We start from the raw sequence: 23,155 nt of genomic DNA, 5'->3' as shown, positions 1-23,155 counted from the left end.
CACAAAAAATGAGGGAAAATCTCTCAATTGTAGCAAAGTCTTTACAGCCAGAAATTTGTCATCCCAAGTGAAGCCATCTTAGACTTTCAGACTCCAGAAGTGTAAGATAATAAATTTGTGTATCTATCTCTGTGAGTACTTTAAGTATGAAGCATGGCATAAGGTCTAACTAAATTTTCCTCCATATCTTACAACTAGAGTAGAATTTTTTTCTCTCAATAAAACATGTTTCTTTTTGTTGTTAAAAAAAAAAAAAAAAGGGGACTTCCCTGGTGGTCATGTGGTTCAGACTTCACCATCCAATGCAGGGGGTGCCAATTAGACCCCTGGTTGGGGAGCTAAGATCCTACATGCCTTGTTGGCAAAGATCCAAAAAACGTACCACAGAAACAATATTGTAAGAAATTCAATAAAGACTTTAAAAAAAAAAAAAAAAAAAGGACTTCAACCAGAAAAAAATATACACAGGTTGCTTCAGGAATTCTAATTTGGATCTCTGGCTTCCAGAGTTTTCACAACTGTGAGTGGGGTCTCACAATATGGAGGGGTCAGACCTTTCAACAGCTACTGGGGCAGATAAAATTCAGGACAACTGAACCTTCCATGATCTTCCAGGCAGTGTGTACACAAGGTGAAGACGTGAGCTGCAAGGGTGGTGCTTCTTAGCATTTTTGTCGTCTCTTGAAGCAGTTCTTTAAAAGCCTTTCTTCAGGGAGAAAGGAAACTATAATTTTGACACCCTAGTTAGCTCAGCTAAAACTGAGGATTCTTTTCTCAGAAGATACAGCAGTAAGTGATGGAAATCGTATCTAGTTCTGGGCACTGGAGACTATAATCTTATATGGTCACATGGTTGCCCAAATCTTGGAAATTATGATTAACTCTCTTCACTTCCAAGGACTGTTCCAGCAGTCAGCTAACTTTAACCAACAGCTCTAAAAGATGGACAGATTTCACTCACATTTCTGGGTGGGCTGTGCCCTGTCTTCTAGGTCAGGGCATCTAGGACAGGGGCTATCCAGGGGTCATAGAGGTCATCTAGGGGTGGGGGCAGGAAGGATGCACAAATACAGAGCAGGGGGTTGTATGTAATAGAAAGAATATGGTCAGGCAAACCTTCCTACTTAGCAAATCTATATTCCAACTCTGATGCTAGTTGGTTTTTACCCCAACTCTAAAGCTGATTTGCAGTGAAAGCTCACTTTTTTCATTTATAAAACAGGGATAATAATGCTCAGAAGGCTACTGAGATGATTAGCTAAGAGAATGAATAAGCAGCACTCGGGGCAAAGCATGGCATGTTAAAAAACTATTCAATAAATGTTCTGCTTCTGGGTTTTCATACACAACTTCAAGGACAGACACCACTAGGAAAGATTGAGAGATCTGCCTATATAAAATGGCCAAAAATATTATGAAGAAAATGAAAAGATGATTAACAAACCAGGAAAAATATAGGCAACACATAAAACCGGTTGGAGTTTAATATGCTTGATGTAGGATGAGTGTTTATAAATCAATGACAGAAAAACCAACTCCCCTAAAGAAAAAAGAAAAATAGTCAAATGACAAAAATAGGTAATTTTCTCTCTCTTGCTTCTTTGTGTGTCTCTCTCTCATACCCACATACACACAAGAAATACAAATAGCCAATAAACATACAAAAAATTATTCAACATCCATTATACTACAAGAATTTTAAAATAAAACAATGATATACTGGACTTTCTGGTGATACAGTGGGCAGGAATCCGCTTGCCAATGCAGGGGACGTGGGTTTGATCCCTGGTTCTTAGGGAGCAACTAAGCCCGTGTGCCGCAGCGACTGCTGAGACTACATGCGGTAATTAGTGAAGCCCGCCTAGTTAGAGCCTGTGCTCTGCAGCAAGAGAAGCACTACAGTGAGAAGCCCATGCACTGCAACTAGAGTAGCCTCTGCTCTTTGCAACTAGAGAAAGCCCAAGTGTAGCCACAAAGACCCGGCAGAGCTAAAAATAAATAAATAATTAATTTAAAAAACCTAAGCCAATCTTTTGAAAAATAATGATGTACCAAGTTTTGTCCAAGAAACTAGCAGTTTTTAAAAAATGATATGTAATGGGGAGGGAGGTGGGAGGGGGGTTCAGGATGGGGAACACATGCACACCTATGGCGGATTCATGTCAAAGTATGACAAAAACAATACAATATTGTAAAGTAATTAGCCTCCAATTAAAATAAATAAATTTATATTTAAAAAATGATATGTAATATAGGGGGTCATAAAATTAATGCCTTCATATACTGCTGTGAGATATGTGTGAGTGTGTTAGTTGCTCAGTCGTGTCCAACTCTTTGCACTCCCATGGACTGTAACCTGCCAGGCTCCTCTGTCCATGGGATGGATTCTCCAGGCAGTAATACTGGAGTGAGTTGCCATTTTCTTCTCCAGGGGATCTTCCCAACCCAGGGATTGAACCTGGGTCTCCTACATCACAGGTGGATTCTTTACCATCTAAGCCATCAGGGAATCTAAATTGGTATTTTTCTGGAGGCTATGTACTTTATTATTTATTATTGCTGTTGATGAAGTACTTAAAGATATCTATGATGATGTTTCCACTGATAAGTGGAGTAAAACTGCATTGACCTCACTGTTGATCATCAAATATTCTTCAGCCTGTAGCCCTCACCCTCCAGATACCTGCATGGTTCACTCTTTCATGTATTCAGATCTCTACTCAAAAGTCATCTTATCCCTGAATCCTTCTTACGCATGCCATACAAAATAACAACCATCACCCCACCACTGGCCCACACTCAGGCACACACACATGCACACTATCCACTTATCCAGCTCCATTTTCCTCTACACCTATCACATCATCCATTTACATTTCATTTGTTTCTTGTCTGTCTACCTCCATTAGAACATAGCAAGGGTTTTTGTTTGTTCTATTCCTTGTTTATCCCATACATCTAAAACAACATCTAGCTTATACAACAGATGCTCAAGTATTTGCTGAATGAATCGCCATGAATTATTTTTGTAACTTAAAAAAAAAGTTTTCCCTGCTCTTGCTAGTTAGGTACAAAGCAACAAGATACATCAGGAAACTACAGTCATGACCCTAATTCACATTTCTTCCTCTGTTTTTCTCAAGCCCTTCAGAGACTTTGCTCTGAACAGAATTGTTGGTGCTTACAGCTACTCAGTTTCCAAGGACAGGGATGAAAGCGAAAAATTCCTATATCCTGTCATCTGCCTCTCTAAAATGGCCCCAATGGAGGAGCTGTAACAATTTCAAATTCAATAAACATTTACAACAATCATGTTGGAACCTACAACCGTAACAACAAAAAACTGCATTAAAAAGCAAACATGTTTTTCTTCAATAGACAAGAACTTAGAAACTTGGAATAGAGGCAGTTATTTTGTTTTCTATGATAATTTAATCTCTTTTTCTTATTAAAAAATGGTGCCTTCCATGTTAGAAAATTTTGAAAACACAGATTATCAAGAAAAACATTATAATTACAATTATAATTACTACCCAAAGACAACCACTGTTAATACCTTGTTTCATCTCTTTCCAAACAGTACCCATACGCACATATACAAATACTTCAACAAAAATTGGATCCAACTATACAGGTTGTTTTATAACCTGCTTAACACCTTCCCATGTCAAAAAGGTCATCCCCAACTCATTAATAATTATATCCTACGCTGGTGGGCTACAGTCCATAGGGTTGCAAAGAGTCAGACACAGCTGAGGGACTGAGCACACAAGCATATCCCATGCTACAGCTGAACATATAAGTTCAGCCTAGGTTTCTACTATTCTAACGCAGTAATTATCCTTGACTATATTCTCCTCTCATATTCATGATGTTCACAATATTCAGAATGCATTTCCTTAAGTGGAATTGCTGTTCAAAGATACATCTATTAAAGTTTGCAACTGGTTATATAGTTGCCTTCCAAGGACCTATACTGATTTATTCTCTGCTATGAATTGCATGTTAATGTCCTCCCAAAATTCACATGTTGAAATTCTAACCCTTAGTGTGATGGAGGGAGGCAGGGTCCTTGGGAGGTAATCAGATCATCAGGGTGTGGCCCTCAAGATGGAATTAGTGCCCCTGTAAGAAGAGACACGAGAGCATGCCTCCTCTATTCTCTCTGCTTCATCAATCTCTCTCTCTCTGTTTCCTACACACACCACCACCATGTTAAGATACAGCAAGAAAGAGTTCATGCATGCATGTGCGCTCAGTTGTTAAGTTGTGTCTGACTCTTAGTGACCCCATGGACTGGAGCCTGCCAGATTCCTGTCCATGGGATTTCCCAGCCAAGAATATTAGAGTGGATTGCCATTCCTCCTCCAGGGGATCTTCCCAACCCAGGGGTTGAACCCGTGTCTCCTGCACTGGCAGGCAGATTCTTTACCACTGAGCCACCAGGGCAGCCCAATAAGAAAGCAAACATCTATAAACCCAGAAGATGCCTTCCCCAGAACCCAACCACACTGGCACCTTGATCCTGGACATCCCAGCCTCCAGAATTGTGAGAGATAAATGTCTAATGTCTGTTGTTTAAGCCCACGGTCTTTCAGGCCAGCAGCCTGAGCTGATGGAGATGCTCCTTGGCAGCTCCAACACTTCGTGATTCCAAGACACTCAACAGCCTACTAGGAACAAAGAAACACCTCCTCTCCACCTTTAATTCATAAGGTGGCACCATCTGGGCCTCCTATGCTGGTTTACCCTTGCATTGTTCTATCAAAGGAGGCAAGACAGGATTAAATCCTGAGAAGGTCCTGGCAGAATCTGAAGTCTCTGTGGTTTGAGGACCTCTGGGGAGCTGTTGAACCAGGACATGCATGCGTGCATGTGTGTGTGTGTGTGTGTGTGTGTAGGAGGGATCTCATAGCAACTCCTTTTGAGAGAGATTGCAGACTGTACTCTGTTGAAGGACTATTTGCTATGGGGTCTGCTTTAAAAAGAGTGGTGACACACAGTTTTTCCTACATGATTTATTAGCACAAATGTTGCATCTTGTGTGCATCGTGTACTTTTTGCTTTCTGCTTCTGCACTCTACTGTCCCTAAGAACCCTGATGAATAAAGCATTTTGCAAGAAGCTAACAATAGTCTGTTGGCATGAATCTTAAAACTGTTGTTACTGAGATGAAGGCTAATTAAATTAAATCACTTGTTTTTCAAATAGAGCATGCATTATTGAAGGAACATCTGCTCTCTGAAAACACTCAGTTTATCTGTTCATGGGAGCCTGGCAGGATCCTTGAGCTGAATTCTTAAAAACTCTTGTGTTATACTGACACCTAGTGACCCTAAAGCTGTTTCCAAACTTGAAAATAACCCTTGCCCAAGATATCAGGGAGCTTCCCTGGTGGCTCAGAGGTAAAGAATCTGCCTGCCAATGCAGGAAACGCAGGTTTGATCCCTGGATCAGGAAGATCCCCCGGAGTAGGAAATGGCAATGCACTCATCAGTTCAGTCCCTAGGTGGGGAACATCCCCTGGAGTAGGAGATGGCAACCTGCTCCAGTATTCTTGCCTGGAGAATTCCATGGACACAGGAGCCTGATGGGCCCCAGTCCATGGGGTCGCAAAGAGTTGGACATGACTGAGCACTATGGACAGAGGTCCCCAAATATGAAGTGAGGCAGAATAAAAGAGGAACATATCTCATCTCTAATAGATGGGAGAAAGAAAATAAGCACCTTGCTCATGCACAGGGTCCAGGGAACTACAAATCCAAGTTAATGTGCAAGACATAACAGTCTAAGGATGTTTACATTTCATACCATGGATTTAAGAGGCCAGAAAGGGCCGTCTGGACTGGGAGTGACAGCGCCACATGGTGAGTCTATTATGAATGAGTTCAGCAGATTCCTTTGCACTGAGTGGTGTGGGCATGGCCTGCAGTGTCAAAGGTCAGAAAATCCCATCCAGAGAAAGACCAATACCGCATGGTATCACTTATATGGGTCACCTTTTTTTAGAAAGTCAAACTTAATAGCAACTGAGTAGAAAAGTAGTTGTCAGTGGCTAGGGAGTGGGGGGAACAACTCCTGATAAAAGGACACAAACTTTCAGCTACAAGGTGAATAATGTGTATTGATTATTGGTGAACAATGAACAATGTATTCTATGAGGATCTAATATATCATACAGTGACTACAACTGCTCACATTGTACCCTATCACCGAAATTTGCTAATAAACTTAACTGTTCTCACAAAATAAATAAATAAGTGAGGTGATGGATGCCTTTATTAATGCAAGGTGGGAATCTTTCACAATGCGTGTGTATATACATATATAATACATCACCACACTGCATACTTTGTGCGTGTGCATGCTCAGTCGCTCAGTCATGTCCAACTCTTTGCAACCCCATGGACTGTAGGCCACCAGGCTCCTCTGTCCATGGAATTCTCCAAGCAAGAATTCTGGAGCAGGTTGCCATCTCCTACTCCAGTGGATATTGCCCTCCTAGGGATTGAACCCATGTCTCCTGTGTCTCTTGTATTGGCAGGTGAATTCTTAACCCACTGAGTCACCTGAGAAGCCCCACTGCATACTCTGAATAACTTTAAATTGTATTTGTGAAGGGTACTTCAAAAAAAGCTGATACTTCAGGAGGACTTCCCTGGTGGTCCAGTGGTTAAGAATCCATCTGCCAGTGCAGAAGACACGGGTTCAATCCCTGGTCTGGGAAGATTTCACATGCTGTGGGGCAACTAAGCCCACGTGCCACAACTTCTGAAACCAAGGGCCCTAGAGGGCCTTGCTCTGCAGCAAAAGAAGCCAGCACAATGAGAAGCCCATGTGCCACAGCTAGAGAAAGCCCATGTGCAGTAATGAAGACCAAAAGCAGCCCAAAAAAGCTGATACTTAAAAAAATCTTGTCCTTTTACTATCACCAGCCTCCTGGACTCTCCCCAGGTACCACCCCAATCACCAGACCAACACCAGTCAGATTTTATTCCCTGTTTTATTCTTTTGGTGGTTCTTAGCATTTTTCCCGGAGAAGGCAATGGCACCCCACTCCAGTACTCTTGCCTGGAAAATCCCGTGGACGGAGGAGCCTGGTTGGCTGCAGTCCATGGGGTCGCTAAGAGTCGCGACTTCACTTTCACTTTTCACTTTCATGCATTGGAGAAGGAAATGGCAACCCATTCCAGTATTCTTGCCTGGAGAATCCCAGGGACGGGGGAGCCTGTTGGGCTGCCGTCTATGGGGTCGCACAGAGTGGACACGACTGACACGACTTAGCAGCAGCAGCAGCATATTTCCTGTGGAAGTTTTGAAAGCTGGCTTTATTATTTCCCTAAAGTAATTCCAACATATGCATATGTGTAAAGTATTCCTCTGGAGCAAAAACAACAGGGAAGACTATCAAAAACACATGAATCTGAGTGCTAACTTTCCTCTGTGAGCAAAGATCACTTTTTAGAAAACTACGAGTCATTCAACACTATTTGGGAAATTTGGACCACCAGTAGCTTTGACAAAGATGGGCTAGCTCACTGAAAAACCAATAAATAATCAATAATTAAAAAGAAGTACAATCTCAACCCTAGCTGGCTATCTCATTGTTCATATCTTTATGGACAGGGCTAAGTTAATTTGCAGGTTTTATCAAAGATTTTTGTTAAGGTTCTCCAGCAAAGACTCTCAGTGGAAAATTAAGGGGTGGGGGCTTCTTCATCTATTAGAAATCTCTGGTCACAAAGATATTAGGACACAGGTTGTTGTTTTTCTAACGTAGAATTTCTCTTAACTGAAAACCTTGAGAGTCAAACTTTTTTCTCATAGTGGACAAAAAGTGACAAGTAGGCTAAAGGTTACTCTCAAAATATTTTTATTTAAATATACAGCCTGGTAACACAGGAGCCGGGAGATGCCATCTAAAGTCTCCAGTGAGAGACTTCCCTGATGGTCCAGTGGTTAAGAAAGTGCACGTCCATCACAGGGGGCATGGGTTCAATCCCTGGTCAGGGAACTAAGATTCTGGATGCCCCAAGGTACAGCCAAAATAAAGAAATAATTTTTAAATAAAATACCGTCTCCAGTGAATTTACAACTGAGTCTGTCCTCAGCAGCGGTTCTAGAATCTAACAGAAGGACATGGTCTCGCTGTGCTACAATGTTGTCAGCTGAAACCGGTCACAATGTTCATTCAGGATCACATTTTGTAAATACAGAAAGCTCCCGCTCAGGCCTTCCAACATCTGCTAGAAAAATCACTGCAATGTTCTGCAAAGGTTTGACAACAGCAGGAGCCACTGTAGAATGACAAGCTTGTGAATGAAAACCAGTGCTATCTTTCCCAAGATAGAGCCTCCCAGGGTATCATCCGGCACCCGGTGATAACAACTGGGTGCTGGGCAAACATCTGGGAGAAGAACAATTTCATCGGGTCAGGTAGTGGAGTCAGTACATGACATGGCCAGAGGCTGACTCACACAGCAGTCATGGCCTCTCTGCAATGGAAGAAGCGTGGTACTAGGTTCTGTGACTTATTTGAGAGGGAATCTAGCATTCTCCTGTACTCCCGGCTACAACGACAGTTTAAATGAACTCTCAACGGCATAGGCTATTAAAGACCAATTTGCAGAGGGCGGGATGAATTGAGAGAGTAGCACTGAAATATATACACATGGTGCGTGCATGCTAAGTCGCTTTAGTTGTGTCCTACTCTTTGTGACCCTATAGACTAGACTATAGTCCACCAGGCTCCTCTGTCCATGGGATTCTCCAGGCAAGAATACTTGAGTGGGTTGCCATGTCCTACTCCTGGGGATCTTCCTGACCCAGGGATCGAACCCATGTCTTTTATGTCTTCTGCATTGGCAGGCAGGTTCTTTACCACTAGTGCCACCTGGGAAGACCATACACATGGTAAATATATATACTTCAGTTCAGTTCAGTTCAGTTGCTCAGTCGTGTCCAACTCTTTGCAACCCCATGAATTGCAGCACGCCAGGCCTCCCTGTCCATCACCAACTCCTGGAGTTCACTCAGACTCACGTCCATCGAGTCAGTGATGCCATCAAGCCATCTCATCCTCTGTCATCCCCTTCTCCTCCTGCCCCCAATCCCTCTCAGCATCAGAGTCTTTTCCAATGAGTCAACTCTTCACATGAGGTGGCCAAAGTACTGGAGTTTCAGCTTCAGCATCATTCCTTCCAAAGAAATCCCAGGGCTGATCTCCTTCAGAATGGACTAGTTGGATCTCCTTGCAGTCCAAGGGACTCTCAAGAGTCTTCTCCAACACCACAGTTCAAAAGCATCAATTCTTCGGTACTCAGCTTTCTTCACAGTCCAACTTTCACATCCATACATGACCCCTGGGAAAACCATAGCCTTGACTAGACGGACCTTTGTTGGCAAAGTAATGTCTCTGCTTTTCAATATGCTTACCATGCGTAAAATAGATAGATAGTAGGAAGTTGCTACATAACACAGGGAGTTCAGCCCAGTGCTCTATGACAACCTAGAGGGGTAGGAGGGAGATATGGGAGGGAGGCTCAAGAGGGAGAGGATAATATGTATACTTAAGGCTGATTCACATTGTTGTATAGCAGAAACCAACACAACATTGCAAAGCAATTATCTTCCAATTAAAAAAAAAGAAGGACCAATTTGGGGCCCGCTCTCCATGGGTGAGGGGTTTCCCTTGTGGTTCAGCTGGTAAAGAATCTGCCCACAATGTGGGAGACCTGGGTTTGATCCCTGGGTTGGGAAGATCCCTGGAGAAGAGAAAGGCTACCCACTCCAGTATTTGACCTGGAGAATTCCATGGACTGTATAGTTCACGGGGTCACAAAGAGTTGGACACGACTGAGTGACTTTCACTTTCACTCCATGGGTGATGCGGATGTCCATGATGTCACTGGGAACTCCAAACTGTCTTCCTGGGGTTGTTTCCTTTCTGAGTAGAGCCCATCCTCCATTATCTCTGCACAAGTCCACAGTCACACAGCGAACAAGTCCAGTCACACAGCAAAGCTGGACTTTGGTTCTCTACTGACATCATCAGAAAGCCAAGCCTGGTAGGAAACGGCAGCCACGGCAAACACAAACCCAGTTATGCCCAGCCCATGAAGGAGCCCTGGGCCTGGGTCCCTGCCGCTTGCTACCTGGTAACACCCCTCTGCCCAGGGCCCAGGGTGACTGGAAATGCTGAGCTGTGACACCCGTTATCAACCACAAGACCCACTACAAACTAAGACACTAGAATCTTTGCCAAGAAGCTTAACTGGGCTGATATCGTGTGTGGCCGTGAAACCACCAAAGAAGTCCAGGGGATAAAACTGAAAAAAGTCTCTGGGAGCTTTAGCAAGGGAACTAAAAAGAAATATGATGACAGCTCTTCTGAGATGGGTAACATCTAGCAGCATGCGTGTTCAAGGGACAGCAGTGTCTCGTGGGTCTCAAACTTCTCTGTTGAGAACCACTTCTTTCAAGGAAAGCATCTTGAGTATCTTTGATTTCACTAAGTTCTACTAGTCATTTTCCCTATCCCCCCTCCAAAAAAAGGCAAAATATGAAGAAATCCATCAACAGATAAATGGATACACTAAATGCGGTACACAATGTGGTATAAAAACAAAATGTGGTCTATATACACAACGAAAAGCCTTAACAAGGAAGGAAATGTTGACACAATCTTCAACATGGATGAAGCTTGTAGGTATTATGCCAAGTGAAATAAACCAGTCACAAAAGGACAAGTACCATATAACTCTATTTAAAGGAGGTACCCAGAGTAGGTAAATTCATAGAGACAGAAAACAACAGAGCTTTACCAGGGGCTGGGGTGGGTAGAGAGAGAGGGGATCTATCATCTGTTTATTTTTTATTTTGCCAGTCTTCGAGGTATGTGGGATCTTGGTTTCCTTACCAAGGATTGAAGCCATGCCCCCAACAGTGGAACCATGGAGTCTTAATTACCAGATCACGAGGGAAGTCCTGTAGCTATATTTTTTAAGATTTTTTTTTTTAATGCCAGAGCTATCACGTAATGGATACAGAGTTTCTGTTTGGAATGATAAAAAGTTCTGGAAATGGATGGTGGTAATGGTTGTACAATATTGTGAATGTACTTAATGCCACTGAACTGTATACTTTAAAACTATTTTAAAACAGTAAATGTTATGTTATGTATCTTTCACATGCCAAAAAATGTTTAAGTATGAACAATGGCATTGCTTTTAAGCAAATATGAGTAAGGTAATGTTTCCAGTCCTGTGCTCAGTCACATCCGACTCTGCAACCCATGGACTGTAGCCGGCCAGGTTCCTCTGTCCATGGGATTCTCCAGGCAAGAGTACTGGAGTGGGTTGCCATTTCCTTCTCTAAGGGATCTTCCCAATCCAGGGATTGAACCCATGTCTCTTGAGTCTCCTGCACTGGCAGGCTGATTCTTTACTACTGGTATCACCTGGGAATCCCTAGGTAATGTTTAAATGACCATTATGAACAAGTAAATAATTCTCATCAGAAACTACAAGTTAATCATAGTCAGGAATGCTGTAAGAGTGGAAGATCCATGTTGATCAGCCCTGGTAGACCCTAGTCTAAAATCTGACAGCCAATTCTCTTGCTTCTGTGGAGGAATACATTCAACTATTCAGAGTCCAAATGCTTTGTTATTTAACTAAATCATAGAACTATCACATGCTTTGTGAATTCAGGACCCACATTTGTTTAAATGGAGACCCAATTCTCACTGAACTATCCACCATAATAACGGAGTATAAGACATGTGCTCAATATCACCTATGAAATCCCGAAGTCTGTATTTTATCAAGTAGAGAACACTCTACCATGGAAATGCAAGAGTATGACTTAATGAACTATTCCTTCAGATTAGTTAAGCATTTCATGTGGGATATTCTTTCAGAATATGAACTATGATGTAATTGGGTCAGGGAAATTAATCCACACCCAAGTTCCCAGGGCCTCACCCTTGTCAAACCTCTTCAGACCAGTATTTTGCTCTCCAGTTATATGTTTTCAGGAGGAGCCAAAATTATTAATATTTATACTGGTCTCATTCCCAAAGCTTCTCCAGTATGCTAAGCCAAGGGGTGACTTAGCAAGGAAGCAGTTTATCTTCATGGAGAAGTTGGGCAGATAACTCAGACCACAAGGCAAATGACTTGGCCTGATCATTCAACTGGGATATTTACCTAATTTATGTAAATCTTAACTTCATTTTCTTTTCATTTTCTACATCATTTCAGGTGAGGCATGATGTTCTCAAAGAATCACGAGGATTTACCTATGTGAGGATTTATGTATGATTCACATAGCCAATTCAGATGATCATTTTGGCTGAAAAATGTCATGGTCTTTGACATTTCTTTTAAATCTATTTGAAAAGCGGTCTTAATAGAATCATAACAACAATGTGTGACTGAATTGGACCTTGGATCAGAATTTTTGTGGAGAGGGTTATAAAGAATATTATTACGGAAACTGGCAAAATAAATATTGGTCTACAGATGAGATAATACTATTGTATCAGTGTTAATTTCCTCATTTTGATAACTACTGAAGTCATGTAAGAGAAAATCCTTACTCTTAAGAAATACACACTCAGCAATTTAGAATTAAAGAAAATCTGCTATTTACTTTCAAATAATTCAGAAAAAAATGACTGTATATATATATATATGTGTATATATCAAGAGAAAATGATAATAGAAGCAAGGTAAAATAATAATTGGGAAATCTGAATAAAGAGTATGGGACCTTTTTATACCACGTTTAACTGTTTTGTAAGCAGGAAATAGTTTCAAAATAAAAAATGTATCCCCCAAATTTAAAGTTGATTTAATAACTTACTCATAGTAATCCTATAATCTAAAACAAAGTTAAATTAATATGGCATTACAATTTTTATATCTCAATTTATTTTAACATTACATTAGTGGCATTAACCAGGAAAACTCTACTTGAGTTCTACTTGATTATAGAGCCATTGAATCTCAAGATTAGAAGGGAATTAAGAGATCATACAACTCAAATAAACATGAGTATTTCCCAATGTAACACCATGCAATACAAATAACATACAAGGAAGCAGGGTATGAATCATGAATGAAGCACAGAAGAGGCAATTCTACCTTGAACGGCTGTTGATTTCCACCCAGCCCAGTTTCCATGACACATGAAGCAAAAGTCCACCAACCAATGTCTGCCACCTGAAAAGGGAAAGGGCCAAGGTGAATTTAAGAGTGCCACGGTCTCATGGTTCACCCCCACAGATGTGTTGACTGACAACTGTGAGCCTTCTTACAACTCTTTTCTACCACTTTCTCTGAATCATCACCCCAGCTCTAGACCTGTCCTTCTCGACCTCTGCTATTCCCCTGAGTCCAGCTGTACCATTCCCTGCTGACACTGACCATCTCCTCTTCTTATTCTAGACTTTTCCTGAACAGTCTGACCCCCAGCCAGCACGTCTCCATGACCTTGCACTGGTGAGTCCCAAACCCCCCTTCTCACAGGATGCAGCCATCTTGACACCAACCCCAAGCTCCTGATGATAAAACTTAATCTGGAATTTTCCCTTCCCCATCCTGGCCATCCTCCTACTATTCCTAATCATCCAAATTGGAAATCTAGATGTCATCCTAGCCCTCCTCTGCCATCACCTCCCTCATCTACTTACAAAATCCTATTGACTTTATCCCCATAACAGCTCTGAAACCTGAAGCCTTCCCTTCCATCCCTCTACCTAATTCAACCTCCCATCATCCCACATCTAGACCACAGCATCAGTTCCTTAGCGGATCCGCTTTCTCTCCAGGCTTGCCCTGCACTGTCCATTTTCCATGATGCAGCCAAAGGGTTTGTTCTAAAATGCAAACCTAATTGTGCTCCTCACTTGTTTTAAGAACAGTTGATTCCTCCTGATGTCACAGGCAGCAGCTCTCAGCCCCCTTGCTACGCCAACATGCCAGGGGACATGAAGTTCTCAGGAGACACATTTCCTCAAGTGCAAAGTTCAGGCAGGGGACACAGGTGACAAAATAAGCACCCCTCGCCTCCCAGTACAGAAAGTACAGCAAAATGCCAAATGAATGATGGGTATTATAGGGTCTTCCCTGGTGGCTCAGACAGTAAGGAAGCTGCCTGCAATGCTGGAGACCCAAGTTCAATCCCTAGGTCGGGAAGATACCCTGGAGAAGGGAATAGCAATCCACTCCAGTATTCTTGCCTGGAGAATTCCATGGACAGAGGAGGCTGGCTGGCTACAGTCTGTGGGATCGCAGAGTCAGACATGACTGAGTGCCAAATGTGTGACAGGTACTATAGGCACAACTTTATCCCGTTCTGCAGTAACTGCTTTTACTCTATTTTTGGTGAGTCATTCATAAATTTCAAAACCTTATTTTTAGTTATGACTTGAGACATCTCACCTCCAGAGGTGATTACAACACATCCACGCGTTGGGACATGACAGTGGAGAACCCCTGGTCTAAAGGACAAAGTCACTTGCATGGGACACACAAGCCTCCCAGGACCTGCAGCCGCTCCTCCCCAGGGTCAGCTCCTGTTCATCTGCCAGTGGCAGCCACATTCTAGCTACACTGAACTGGCCACAGCCTTGGCAATGTGCCAGGTTGTTTCACACTTCTTAGAGTCTGCACATGTGGTCCTCTTGACCCATAACGTCTTCCCATCTCCTCAGTGCTGGAGGATACCTGCCCATCCTAAAAGATCCAGGTTTTATGTCTCCCTTGTGGAGCCTTCCATGACTCCACCAGGCAGCATGGAAATACATGGGTTTGTGTCCTCCAACAGCTTGGTCTAGAGCAGTGGATCTCGATCGTGTGGATCTCCCCCCCAGGGGACACTTGGCAGTATCTGGAGACATTTTTGGTTGTCACAGCTGGGGGTGGGGGAAGCATTGCTACTGGTATCTGATAAGTAGAAGCCAGGATGCTGCCAAACACCTTGTAACATGTTGGACAGCCTCTCAGAAGAGTTAACCAGGTCAAAACATCAATAGTGCTGAGGCTGAGAAACCCTAGTGCAGTGGGAAGTAAGCGAATGAACCAGTAAATACAATAAGGTGTGATAAAGTCCTAAGGGGAACAGTACCAGGTAGCACAAAACACGCTAGCAGGGAGCAACTGATCTAGTCTAGGGAGCTGGGTAAATTTTCCTAGAGAAAGTATTGGGTTGGCCAAAAACTTCATTCAGGTTTCCCATGCAACAGTACGAAAACCCAAACGGACTTTTTGGCCAACCCAACAAATCTGAGCAGATGCCTGTCCAAAGTAGGAGGCCCAGAATGGACAATGGCTCACAGGTAAGAGAGAGTCGCTCCAGCAAAGCTTCTTGTTATTGAACTGCTCAGTCGTGTCTAACTATTATGCCACCCCATGGACTGTAGCCAGCCAGGCTCCTCTGTCCATGGGATTTCCCAGGCAAGAATACTGGACGGGGTTGCCCTTTCCCTCTCTAGGGGATCTTCTTGACCCAGGGATCAAACCTTCGTACCCGCGTCACCTACTTGGCAGGTGGATTCTTTACCACTGAGCCACGGGGGAAGCCCACAGAGAAGGAGGGTAAAAAGCAATTCAGGTGACAACATCCTTTCCCACCTAAATTCCCTAAGTCCCTCGACCTGGACAGAAGTGAAAGAGCAATCAGGGTCGGAAAAGGAGAAAACAATATCCCAGCTTTATTGACCAAAACATACACAATCATGGATGATATCTTTTAAAGTTTTGCTATGAACTACTAGGGAGAAACTTGACAGTGATTGTAAAGTTCACCCGAAACAACATATTGGTGATAATATGATAAGGAACAAAAAATTAAAAAACATAAAAGAGTAAGTGATGATAAATCTTCTCCCCTTCCCTGTCTGCTCTCTGCACCATGCCCATCTTTCCCTATGGTAACCACTCTTATTAGGGTCTTCACCTTTTTAAGATTTTTTTTTTGATGTGGACTATTTTTAAAGTCTTTATTGAATTTGTTACAATATTGCCTCTGTTTTATGTTTTGGCCGGGAAGCATGTGGGGTCTTAGCTCCATGACCAGGGATCAAACCCGCACCCCCTGCATTGGAAGACACAGTCTTAACCACTGGACTACCGGAAGTCCTCTGATTCTTTTTTTTTTTGGCCACACCAGGCAGCTTTAATATCTTAGTTTTCAGACCAGGGACTGAACACGGGGCCACAGCAGTGAAAGCACTGAATCCTAACCACTGGACCATCAGGGAATTCCCAATCTTTTAAAATGAGGAAAACATACACACATTTCTAGAAGGTGGTAGTGTATTACACCGTTTTGGACTTTCTCTTGTTCCCCGTTAAATGGGGAACAAAATCTTGAAGATCTCTCCTTTTCAATACACAAGAGTTTCCTTGCTTTTTTTAAACGTTTGAATGGTATTCCACAAGGAATACAATATAATTTATTTAATTGATTCTATATAGATGAAAATTAGGCTGATTAAAAATGCTTGTCACCAACAGCTGCAATGTTTCACATGTATATCTCTGCAAATATTTTGTTTAAATAAATGCAAGTAAATCTGTCGGGTAGATTCCCAGAAGTAGAATTGCTGGATTGAAGGATTCAAACCATTGCCATATTGCTATATTCTACCAAAATGCCAATCACTGACAGTGTGCCAATTATTAACATCAACAGTTTTCTACCTATAATCAGTGTATGAGAGCATGAGAGTACCTGCTTTTTTTAATTGTTTGTTTTGTTGTGGACCATTTTTAAAGTCTTTATTAAATCTGTTACAATATTGATCCTGTGTTTTCTTTTGGCTTTTTGTTTTGGCTTTTTGGCCAAGAGGCATGTGGAATGTTATCTCCTCAACCAGGGATCAAACCCACACCTCCTGCATAGGAAGGTGAAGTCTTAACCACTGGACCACCAGGAAAATCCCTAGAGCACCTACCTGCTTTCTACATCCTCGTCAACACTATATTATCAAATCTTAAAATTTTATTTGTCAAATCTTGTTAGTAAAAATATATCTCAACACAGTATAAAATTATATTTTCTCATGAATGAAGAATATCTTTTTATGTGTTCAAAAGCCCTTTGTAGGTAGGACTTTTGTTTTTGAGGTCGCTAAGTCGCTTCAGTCGTGTCCGACTCTGTGCGACCCCATAGACGGCAGCCCACCAGGCTCCCCCGTCCCTGGGATTCTCCAGGCAAGAACACTGGAGTGGGTTGCCATTTCCTTCTCCATGTTTTTGAGGTAGAGATCTAGTTTTACTGCACTGGGATTGTATAATTGCGACTCTTTAGGAAATAATTGATGTTTTATTCATGGTGAATATTCTATGGGCATTTTAAAAGGGGGCATAATCTCTATTTTCAAGATACCGAGTCTGATATTTATTAATTGCACTATTGATGAGATTTTTTTTTCTAGTTTTTTGTTTGTCCAATTGATCTGTCATGGGAAAAAATAGTAGTAAGTTTGTCTCCTATTAGTAGAATGTTTCTATTTATCCCTGATAGTCTTGCCATTTTTATTTGACAAAAGATGATGCTCTGTTGTTTGGTTGACAAATATTCATCCTATTTCATTTGCACTTTGAACTCCATGCTCTAGTGTTACAATGCGTCTTTTCATTTTGAACTGCATTGCTTAGCATTGTAACACATATTTCTTTGTTTACTTAATGCTTTTAGTCCTGAATTCAACCTTGATTGATATTAAGATGTCTATCCCTGCTTCTCTGTATCCATTTGTGATACTTTAAAAAAACAGAAGAGGAGAATGAGGGATGGTGTGCTCTACCACATATTTAAATGCTATAATAAAGAAAACAATTTAGCACTAGCCCCTTTCCATAAAAGTTGACAAATAAGTGCTCAAAAATAGACCCTAGGAAAATGACCTTACATATGAAATTAACAACCTAAAAGCAAAATAAAGGATTATATAACAAAATATAATAAGTGGGGCTAGCATAAATAAAAACCATGAGGAGGAGAATGATTTCTTCACATTGGAACCATACACTAAAATAAACAGATAATAATTAAGAATTGGAAAAAGTTTTAGTGACACATAGGTGACTATCTATATGATATACTGATGAGAAGAATAAGTATATGGTGCATGCTAAATCACTTCAGTCATGACCCCATGGACTGTAGCCCACCAGGCTCCTCTGTCCATGGGATTTCCCAGGCAAGAATACTGGAGTGGGTTGCTATGCTCTCCTCCAGGGGAATCTTCCTGACCCAGGGATCAAACCTGCATCTCTATGTCTCCTGCACTGGCAGGCGGGTTCTTTACCACTAGTGCCACCTGGGAAGCCCCTAAAAGCAATGGTAGCTATCACAAAGGAACAATCAATATAAAAATAAAATATTTTTTTAAAAAGCTGGGGGTGTGGGTGGTTAAGGTAAAAGAGGGAAGTAAATTTTTTTAAAAAGCTGGGGGGCAGGTGGTTAAGCTAAAAGAGGGAAATGTGAACACCAAAGCACTCCATGCTGTTGCTACAGTATCTACTCTATTGACCTGACTCTACACCATTTTCTGTCTTCTTTCTAATAATAGCATCCCTCAGTTTACAAGACCACATTCTGGACTCATCTGTGTTTCTCTCTGCTGCTTCATTCCTATGTTCAAACAATGAATTGTCTATAATGTCACTTAAAAAGTCCAAATAATCAAAATAATTTTAAACAAAATGAAATGGCAAAGAATAAATTAAAAAAAAAAACAAATTTCAATAAATATGACGAAAAAGTTGTTGACATCCTTAAAATAGGAAGAATTCATTATATTAATAAGAAAATACTAAAACCCTAGTAATATTGTTGTGTTTATACCCCCCAAAGGGGGCACAATTTAAATGCCATTAACAGAAGGACTAAATAAATTACAGTATGTCTATCTAATGAAAAATCTATGCAATCATTAAAAATATTTTAATAATGCTAGTTGGACATTTCCTATAAATATATATAAAAGATACTCACCCTTGGAATAATGTAGGGTAGGTAAATTTCAAGACAGACAGGACATACTGAAAAACAAATATCAAATTAATGGACATTTTCAAATTATAGAGAATTGATAGACCATATAATCAAGGAAATCCCTACTAAAGAAACATAAATACACTCAAGTTTCAAAAAGGCCTTTTTTATTCCTCCCCAAAGAAATCACACAGTGGGGAAAAACAATGACCTTCCAGTTTATACTAAAGAGAGGGGCTGAGTGAAGTCAGAAAGAGACACGAGTATCATATGCTATAACTCATATGTGGAATGTATTTTTTTTAATGACAAATGAACTTATAAAACAGAGACAGACTTACAGATACTGAAAAGAGAAACCTGTGGAAGAGGGATAAATCAAGGCTTGGGATTAACATATACATATATACGAAATAGACAACCAGCAAGGACCTACTATAGACCACAGGGAACTCTACTCAGTATTCTATGATAACCTATACGAAAAAAAGAAGCTGAACAAGAATGAGCATATGTATAACTCAATGACTTCACTATACAATTGAACCTAATACAACATTGTAAAACAACTATACTCCAGTAAAATTTTTAATAAGGGGGTGAGGGGAGCTGCTTTCCCCAGGGTCAAACCTGGGGAAAGCCTGACCACCTCTCAGCTGTGGATGGAACAAAGTGGAACACACAACAGCTGGGCCAGATACTGTGGACAGCTGATCCCTCTCAGCACTCCCAGACCTTCAAAGTGCCATGCTGTAACTGTGGCAACTCCAGAGAAAACGACAAACCCCTGGACACAGTCGGTTTTTTCAGCGTATCCACTTTATCTATTGCACAGTTTACCTAAAAATTCACTGCCTTCTGTGTTTGCTATCCTATTCGTTCTTTCCTTTGTTTTCTTCCACTTTTGTTTGGTTTTGCATTCTTGGGATTTTTTTTCTAACTAATTCTGCTCAGGTATCTAACACATTAGGTGTGTTTTTTAAGGTTTTTTTTTTTTTTTTTTAAGCCAATTCAACTAAGATCAACTTGTATTTCTATTATGTCTTTTAACCAAATTTATAGCACATTACGAACAGGAGAACTATATTTTGTCTTTCTGGGTATCTTTCTATTTTTTCTATGATGGAATGCTTTAAGAATTTTTTAAAAGCCTAAAGACCATTAAATGGCTTTAACCAAGTACTCCACTGATTTGTCACATGATCTGAAAAGCGCAGTAGACTGGTGTTATGCAAGTTTACATTTCTATTTTTTTCCCCCATGGATTAATCAACCTGTGATTCCCTTTGTATGAATTCCTAAATATCACAGGTATAGTCAATTATCTGCCTTTGCTCTGGTGTATATATCCTAGAGATGGACCTTCATTCTTCTTTGAAGCCTATTTACTCATGTTAAGGCAATATGTTCCTTTCCACTTTCCTCTGATATTTTATTTGTAACACTGAGACAAGGGAAAGATTATGTTTGCATCTGGACCATGTCTTGCATCATCCTGAACAACCTTCATGAAGACAATAAATGCTCATTCATTGCTATTTACTAGTAGTTCTTTTCCAGAGAAAGACGGTTTTTGGTTTGCTTCCCCCCCCCCCAAGGGGGAGTGGAAAGAGAATAGTAGAGACCCTACAGTGGGGAAAGGTGGTCCTGAGCCCCCTATCATCACTTTGGCTTGGCGTCTACCCCAGAGTCCAGGACAAGGGGTGATATCCCACACTAGCTCACAGGGATCTAACATTTCTCTACATGGTACCAAACCCAAGGCTCCCTCCTAACAAAACAAAAACATAGTACCACTGCTTTTCTGACTTTTCATCAATAGGGTTTTATGACATTAAACAAAATTAAGTTTACGTTTTATTTTTTAATAATTTCATGAAAAACTCTTAAATATTCGAAATGCCTGGGATGGAGCCACAAGAAAAATAGGTTTGACAATCAATGGCGTGAGGCAGAGATGGAGATGGACTGATATCTTCTATTTAAAGGCTTCTGGAAGCTTGGTGGTTCTGGGCAGGGGTATGTTTAGAAGAGAGAGCAAAATGTGCGTGATTTCTTCTCCTACTCTTCTTCCTGGAGGGAACAGGGGCCAACAGCTTTCCCCTTCCCGAAAAAGTAGTCCACATGTCCAAAAATGAGGTTCCTGGGAATTCACCAGTCAAAAATCCAGTGTCCCAGTAGATGTAAAGGACGTATTACAGCACGAGAAACGAGGACAGTACCGTCCAACAAATCTTACTTCTAAAAGAGCATCGTGCAGAGTTGTTTTCTTCTCCATCACCATCAGGAACAAATCAGATAAAAATCGGGAGGTAGTATTTGGTCCACACACGATTTGGGGACTCAGATCCCCCACGGGCAATCATCACCACCCCGCACCCGCCCCTCCTCACCTTGTTCGTGAGGTAAGAAGCCAGGTAGCAGGTACAAAACGTGAGGCCGACCAGACACTTCTTCATGCACATCTGTTAATTTGCGCCCCTTCCCAGGGACCCCCCAGAAGCCCCACTGCCGCCACCAGAACCGGGCCACAGCCCTTGCTGCCAGGACCGCCACGTGGCTGCGAGCTCCGCCAATCGGCGCAGCGACGGCCCCCGGTGCCGGCCTCTTAAAGGGGCAGCGCCTCCTCAAGAACGCCCAGGCTCGCGGTGGGCGGGGCCAGCTCTCCAGGACGTGGGGGGAGAAATAAGGTTCTCTAGGGCTGTGGCCACCTGTAGAGCAAGAGCGAGTAGTCCTTGTAAAAAGGTAGAAAATGGTATCAGAAGGGAGAAAAGCAGCTGACAGAACAATTCACAACAGTCTATTAGCACTGAAAGAAAAATGTTCAGAGCTACCCCACTGAATCCTGAGCAAACTAAATGAAAAGAAATCCACTTAGATATATTTACATATTAAAATTCACATTTTTATTGTATTAAAAATATCAACATATAATTTGCTATCTAACCATTTTAACCATTTTTAAGTGTATAGCAGTGTGAATTACATGCACATTGTTGTGCAACAGATTTCTAGAACTTTTGCATCCTGCTAAACTGAAACTCTACACCCAGAGAACAACTTCCCCCCACCCTTCCCTGATCCCCCTGGGCCCCTGGGAATGCGAACTACCATTCTATTTTCTTTCTACTGCTTGGGATACCTTATCTGAATGCAATCAAGAATATATATTTTATTAAAAATTATTCTCCCTTTATCTTTTATAGTCAGAACATTCAGTTCAGTTCATTCATGTCCAACTCTTTATATCAATTTAAAAAATAATTGTGCAGTAAAGGGGACAAAACAAAATATTTGTTGTTAGAAAATGGCAACCAGCAATTCCCTAGCAGTCCAGTGGTTTGGACTCCAGGCTTTCAATGCCAATGGCCCAGGTTCAGTCCCTGTTGGGGGAACTAAGATCCCATAAGTCACACAGTGCACTCAAAAAAAGAAAGAACGAAGGAAAATGGCAATGGGTTGCATAGGGTTCAAAAATCACTGTGTCCCAGTTAAACCTAACCAACCTATAACACCCCAGTCTAGAAAACTTAGGAAAATTCTGTCATCACTAAATATGTAATAGACTTTCCTACCCTTATACCTAGTTGTATGCTGTTCATTCCAGCTAAACTAGCTTTATAGCTTCTCTCCAAATTGGTTGTCTAATTTGGTAGCACCTCCTCCATGCAGCCTTTCCAGATTTCTCCAACCAGCAAAGAATCCTGAAACATTCACTGTCTATAGCTGTCATGTGGCAATTAATCATGCACTCTTTTGAGACAGAAGTGTTGTATTGTCATTCAACATTGTTATGTGAATACGTTATCTCTCCAACTATATCTCATAGTTTTCTTCTTCTCCCACAGGACTTTAGCAATGTTGTAAGTAGTTATTGAATATTTGTTGATTGGTTGAAACAATTACTTTCAAAATTGACAACTAATTTCAATAATAAAGAGTAAAGAATTTTAATTCTGTTCCCTTTAGAGACTGAAGAATCTGCTGATTCCATGTGCTTGCTGCTGCTGCTGCTAAGTTGCTTCAGTCGTATTCGACTCTGGGCAACCCCATAGACAGCAGCCCACCAGGCTCCCCTGTCCCTGGGATTCTCCAGGCAAGAACACCGGACTGGGTTGCCATTTCCTTCTCCAACGCATGGAGG

The 23,155-nt window shown here is 41.4% G+C and overlaps 1 protein-coding gene across 2 annotated transcripts in view; it reads right to left on the bottom strand.

Annotated features, from left to right (window-relative positions):
* TMEM241 (transmembrane protein 241) overlaps nucleotides 1-21,555 on the bottom strand; it is a 120,356-nt gene extending 98,801 nt beyond the window's left edge. For both annotated transcript variants that reach the window (XR_003032414.2, XM_024984521.2), the window contains exons 1-3: nucleotides 21,405-21,555; nucleotides 19,012-19,058; nucleotides 13,149-13,226 (exon numbers count right to left, since the gene is read on the bottom strand). Coding sequence is in view for 1 of the 2 variants with exons in the window: in XM_024984521.2 (XP_024840289.1) it covers nucleotides 13,149-13,226; nucleotides 19,012-19,058; nucleotides 21,405-21,476 (197 nt within the window). In the remaining variant the exon portion in view is untranslated. The remainder of the gene's footprint in view (nucleotides 1-13,148; nucleotides 13,227-19,011; nucleotides 19,059-21,404) is intronic.
* Between the last annotated feature and the right edge of the window lie 1,600 nt (nucleotides 21,556-23,155).

The sequence above is a fragment of the Bos taurus genome, chromosome 24 (genome assembly GCF_002263795.3).
Source record: "Bos taurus isolate L1 Dominette 01449 registration number 42190680 breed Hereford chromosome 24, ARS-UCD2.0, whole genome shotgun sequence".
NCBI lineage: Eukaryota > Metazoa > Chordata > Mammalia > Artiodactyla > Bovidae > Bos > Bos taurus.
Note: the sequence above shows the minus strand (reverse complement) of the source record. Positions and strands in the feature narration are given on the sequence as shown.